General features: G+C 44.1%; 1 protein-coding gene across 1 annotated transcript; it reads left to right on the forward strand.

The window, feature by feature from the left end:
* The first annotated feature begins 499 nt into the window (after positions 1 to 499).
* On the forward strand, positions 500 to 5,100 carry LOC109971947 (uncharacterized). The gene is made up of 4 exons (XM_020620519.1): positions 500 to 570; positions 788 to 1,116; positions 1,839 to 3,176; positions 4,357 to 5,100. The coding sequence occupies exons 1-4, from the start codon at positions 517 to 519 to the stop codon at positions 4,622 to 4,624; spliced, it is 1,989 nt and encodes a 662-aa protein (XP_020476175.1). The 5' UTR covers positions 500 to 516; the 3' UTR covers positions 4,625 to 5,100.
* The last annotated feature ends 1,246 nt before the right edge of the window (positions 5,101 to 6,346 follow it).

Raw genomic sequence — 6,346 nt, forward strand, 5'->3', positions numbered from 1 at the left:
TAGATGAAACCTCTAATAGCTTTGAGCCTGGCTCCAAATTATACCACCAGGCTCTCGCCCAGCTATCGCTCACATACAGTGAGCAGCCTTTCCAGCACTCACAATAGTGAATAATCTTTTAAAAGATTCCTGTATACCCTCACCACCACATTGGAAGTAAATACGTCCTCAGAACAACTGAAAAGTCAAAGAAAATACAATTATTTGTTTATTATGCCTTAAAGACAAATTTATATAATAACTGGACTCCAGTGAATTGGAAATAACAGAACTTAGGGAGGTGATTGCTTTCTACATGCACTGTACAAATACTGATACATATTTAGGACTGAATCTGGTAAAACAACAAATTGTTTACCTTAATCTGTGTTTAAATAGATACTGTGGTGTTTTCAGGTGGAGAGTGGTGAACAGCAGCAGAAAGGCAGAGGTAAGGAAGAGGCAGAACGGAGGACAGAGAGGGGGACACGAGAGGAAGATGAGGAGAAAGAGAAGAAATTGAGTGAAAACAGAAAGATGAAAAAGAAGGAGCAGATGGAAAACCGCAACACAGAGGAGGAGGCTGATGTGGTAAAGATAAGCAAGCAACTATTACTAACCACCAACGTAAGACAAGAAGAGTGGATGTCTAGGAACATAAAATAGAACTGAACAAAATAAAAAGATATAAGACCATAATTCATATTCTCCTCTGGCTTTTAGTTATATTGTAAGGCTGCAATAAAATTGTTATATATCATAAAATGCTTGTAAGATACTGAAGCTCACCCAAATCTGTCCTGTCCAGTACGAGCTGAAGGAGACCGGCTACACCCCTGAACTGACCGAACCGATGGAGGACTCTCAGTCCAATGATGAATACGAGTGTGCATCACCTGATGACATTTCTTTACCTCCGCTGGCAGAGACACCAGAGTCCAACATAGTCCACTCAGATACTGAGGACAGCTTCTGTTTTTCCCATAGTGTCCATGTCAGCCAGTACAGCCACCAGTACCGTGCCCAGTCAGAGCACAGTGGGCCAGGTTCTGCTACTGGTGCCATCCGACAGCAGACAGAGTCCATCCAAACAGAGGGGAATCCAACTACTCCCACCATTCTTCACAGTCACACCAGGTTTGTACTAGTGTGTTACAACAGAGATAAACAGTCAAGTTGGTCACTCGCACTGGAGTTGCACTCAAGTCCCTAACCAACATAAACAGACTTCACAACTCACCCCCAGGTGACTCCAGACTTGACTCAGACTTGTGATTGATTCATGAACATCAAGAGTCTTCAACATTTCTGTAGAACAACAGTTTTGGTTTTTACAACCTGCCTTTAATGCATCACAGTCTGTGTCTGCCAGCTACTGCATTGTGACGCCCAAAGACACACAGGCTCATCCCATAAGGTGTTGAATTGAGGTCCAGGTTCTGTAGGCTGTTGGGCTGTCTTCCAAACCAAACTGGGAAAACCAGTACTTTACGGACCTTTTCTGACCAAACAAGTAAAAAAAGACCACTAAACCAGTAATACATTTATGACTGTGGGGTGTCTGAATGCTTTTGGCATCTACTAAGAGCTCACAATTTGTCCATCTACTGAATCCTACCATGGCTGACTGCAAACTATGCCACAGGAAGAACCCGATAACAATAAGTTTGATGATTGTCTCTAGCAGAATAAACGCTAAATGAATAATGCACATTGTTGTCAAAGTTTAACATATCACAGGAAGTTGTGACACTGCAAAAAATAATAGCTTTTCAGAAGTTTTTAAAAGACATGCAATACTCTATCCTGGTAAAAGACCATTTAGATTTCAGATTTTGTTTGTGGTGTGTGTGTTACAGGCTCAGAGCAGAGTCCAGTTTGTTTGTCCAGAATCCTTTAAAAGTTCCAGACCTGCTCACCAGCACTCTGTGCAGCATCCTGGGGACTGGCGAGCCCAACACAGCTAACCTCCCTGAGGGCAACACTGAACCAAGCTTCCCCTCTGGTCCTAACTCAGTCCACCAGAGCAACACTCCAGACACCTGTTACATCAAGGACAACAATGTCCCTGAGGATGGAAGCCCCTCGCAAATTGCACCCTTATTAATAGAGTACAACAGTCAGTATAAGCAGCCTCATAGTAGTGCAGGTACTCACAGCAGGAACACCCAAACTGTCCCATACAAAACAAAAACCTTGCCACAGACTGTGCCACAGACTGATCCTGTTCCCTTGGGTGCAGACCACAGTCAGAGCCCTCCCCTCCCCCAGTCCAGCTATTGTCCTCAAGCCTTTGATGATGCAGACCCTGATCTCCTCAAGCACAAGGCCCTTCCACAACACACTAGCCTCCTTAAACACAGCACTACATTTCCTCAAATTAGAACTGTAATTTGTCAAGAAAACACTTTTACACAGTCCATCCCTGACTCAGAACATGGCCTTAATCAAGCCATAAATCCCCCCCAAGCTAAGAAGGAAACATCCCCAGTGTCAAAACATCAAAGGTATGATCTTACCAGCATCAGTACAGTTACCAGCCAGCAAACTGCTTACTCCCAGTCTCTCCCTTCAGACAGTCACTGCACCTTGACAGAGGCTAGCAGCTCTCTTAGGTCACAACAGGAAAACCACTTCACCCAGGCTAGCAGAAGTCTACCTGATGTGTATGTACCCAATCCCTCTGAACCAAGCAGCATGCGCAACATCAGCACATCCAGCAGTAGATTCAGCAGCAAGCAGAGCCACCAGAGACTCTGCTCCCTCCATGAGTCCCTGACCTCCACCTGTTCCCAGCAGCGTGTGCATGACCCTGGCAGGACCCACAGCAGCCCAGCCAGGCCTACTGCTCCCCGTCAGCTCAAGGCACAGATCCTAACCTTGGCTCAGCAGGCTAACCCGCATGTCACCCCCCCTTCCTCTCCATCTCATCTACTAACTCCAGAACAAGATGCAGACATTTGCCAGCCCGTGGCCATCTGTGAGGAGATCAGGCTTACTCCTCAGATCCTAGGGCCTCCCCTTCCTGCTCCTTCACCTCCCTCCAAGGATCAGGCAGAGTCTCTTCCCCAGGGAAAAGCTTCTAAACCTGGACCCCCCTGCTTCACCAGACCCCTGTCTAAAGCTACCGTCATGGAGGGCTCTCCAGTGATGCTGGAGGTGGAGGTGATGGCACACCCAGAGCCCACACTGACCTGGTGGGTAGCATACAACCACCTCCACAGTAACACACATGCTTCATGACATTGTTAACTACACAGTTCCCTCCCTTGAAGCATCCCTCACACTTGCACTAACATGTGCCCTGCAGCTGGATTATCATTTTTACAGCTGGTGCATCGCAGTTCCCAGTTAGTTTCCCTTACATGCACATGACTCAGTCTGCTGATGTTGTGACAGTCAACACATTACACTAACAAAGATCAGGCATTTAACTGTGCTGTGTTCACGTTACAGCTTGATAACAACACTTTCTGATTTTGTTTCTCAGTTGTTTGCTTTCTGACTTTTACTATATGTTAATAGTGACTGATTGATTGATAGTTCACTAGTGAACTGTGTGTTCTGTGATTCCTGCAGACAGCGACTGCATTTACATGCACTTAAGTAACCAGGTAATAATCAGCTTTCTCCAGTAAGATTATTTCTTAATTGTCATGTAAATGGGAAACCTGGTTTCTGTAATCGGGGTAGGGGATTAGGGAAACCTAATTTCCCCAGGTAGATTTCTCCCAGAGAATGTAGATTTCTCTGTCTGTCATGTATACACATTACCAGGTTTCTGATCAGCTTTCTACAAGAGTGCATGTGCAGAAGACGAGCTCCAAGGTCACTTGTTCACATGTGGCTGGAGAAAAACAGGAAGTTGTCACCAGAGTAAACAGACAGTTATCAACACGGCGAGCAGCAACTACAAAAAGAGACCTTACTAATGCTGAACGTGATGAAAGAGCACAGCATTCTGGACCGTAGGAAGCTCGATTGACTGGGTCCATCTTTGTTTATGTCGCACAATAACATCAGGCTTTGCAGGCACACCAGAACAGTGTCTTTCCACTTCGGTGGTGGTAGTGGGGGATCACGTATACTGGGGTTTTTGAGCAACCCAATTACTACCGTGCATGTAAATGCGTTATCTGATTTCTCCCATAACCTGGTTTCTCTCAGTAACCTGGTTACTTAAGCGCATGTAAACGCAGACAGTAAGAGACAAACCAACATGACTAGTTTGGCTGTCTGTTGATAGAGTCCGAGTCAGGGATCCTGTGACACAGCAGGTGTTAGAAGTACTGACAGTCTCAAAGGGGTTGTCAGGGCTCCCCTGGCTCACAGTGAGGCTGTGTGCTTTCTGATCTCCTGTCATCATGGTTGCTCCAGGTTTAAAGATGGAGAGGTGTCAGCCACCAGCACGGATCGAGCACTGGCCCGCAAGGAGAAGAAACACTTCCTGCTGGACTCAGACAGTGGGTTATTTGAGGCCCCAGCCACCAACCCTGATGGGTCTTGGTGGGTGGCTGGAAACAGCAGCAGCTGTGGTGAAAAGTGGCTGGTAGCCAAAGTGTGGGACATCATCAGTGTGGACTGGCAGACCTGGTTTGGTACAATGTGTGCTCTGCTGTGGTTGTTCTACCTGATTCTGTTCTAATAGGGCTCTGTCACAACAGGAACTTAGGCTACGTTCACATCCCAGCCCTTAATGCTCAGCTGTGATGTTTGAGTCCGATCTGATCGTTTTGTGTCGGTGCTTCAATTCAGTTAATTTTTCAATTCAGTTTGATTTGTATAGTGCCAAATCACAACAAAAATAATCTCAGGGCACTTGCATAGTGAAGCCTAGACCTCACAGTGTTTGAGGGAAAAACCCAACAAAGCCCCCTTGAGCAGCACTTGGGGACAATGGGGAGGAAAAACTCCCTTTAACTCCCGGTGCACAAATGTAGCTGAAATGTGAGCCAAGTGCACACAAGAAAAACAACGCGGTCATGTGTGCGATGGTCAAATGGCTCAGTTTCCTCCCAAACTGCTGGGTTATGTTATGTTCCTTCCAATTTGGCCTGATCAGAAGCTTCTCCATAAATGTCCACCACATGTGAAACATCCTGGTCTCGCCACTGACCCCGTCGCTGTCGTCACTCTCCTCCATGTTTATTGTTACCGGTCTGTGAGGGGCTGATGCTGAATGATGATGACAGGATGTATGTGCAGAGGAGATGATAAAACAACCACACGGATTCTGATCTGACAGCGCTCGCACAGTCAGCAGTCAGAGAGGAATCGGGTCTATGAGCACATATGCAGGTGGCCAAGATCTGGTCTGAGGACATCTGGTCTGGTCTGTTCACACTGCTGAGTCACTGGAGGGGAAACATCTGATTTGCTGTGAACGTAGTCTAAATGACCTGTGACTTGCAGCTCCCCCAGGCTGTGGTTCTAGCTGGTCTTTGATTCCACTATCTTACAAACAAAAGGTTGCGGATATACAGTACATCATTTAAAAGGCCATGCTGGGATATGTCACTTATATGGGAGTGCAGTTGTGGAAAAGAAAAAAATGTCTCTTTGCTGTCATGTTGCTTGATAAACATTGTATTCTGTTTTCCATGGTAGACTTAAGTAGAATATATCTGTTGAATAAAGTCATATTGAGTGTGTTTGTATGTGTATGATTTATTTATCACTGACTCAACAAGTAACACAGCAAAGTCAAAGACCTTTTTATCCCTTACATTGTCTCAGTGTAATCCAGAATTCTTAGCATCATTAATGTGAGTGCTAATTTGATTCAGTGATAGTTTTATTTTTAAACAATTAATGAAGTGTTACTGGTTTCCCTCAGTTCTGTTCTATTAAAAAGTATTTGTTCAAGGTGGCCTACAAAAATAAAGTCCACCGTTCCTTTTCTCATCAATGCTGTAATGTTGAAGGATAACATAAATGTAAAGTACTCAAATACCATGGTACAGATATTTTGTCTTCATGATTTTACATATTTTCTTAAATATCATCCAAAGAAAAGAGCTATTATATTTACTTTGTTAAAATCACTTAAAGCTTCATTTGCATTTATTTTATCTTACTGTTTATTCATTCAGGCTATTATATATTATTTTGGTGTCATTCCGTTTTTGTCTGTCATGTGACTTGGTAGAAATTTTCACTACTCAGATTTATGAGGGAAAATTATCACTTTTTTGCTTTATTATTATTATTATCTAATATACATTATGGTTCAACACCCAGGAAAGTAGAGCAACAGTTTCTTTATGTGCCTGCTACATCTCCGGTTTTAATGGTGGATTTACCTAAACCTTGAACAAATACAGAATATTTCACAACATTTGAGAATGAATTAATGAATAAATAAAAA

Source organism: Monopterus albus, unplaced genomic scaffold (genome assembly GCF_001952655.1).
Source record: "Monopterus albus unplaced genomic scaffold, M_albus_1.0 scaffold239.1, whole genome shotgun sequence".
NCBI lineage: Eukaryota > Metazoa > Chordata > Actinopteri > Synbranchiformes > Synbranchidae > Monopterus > Monopterus albus.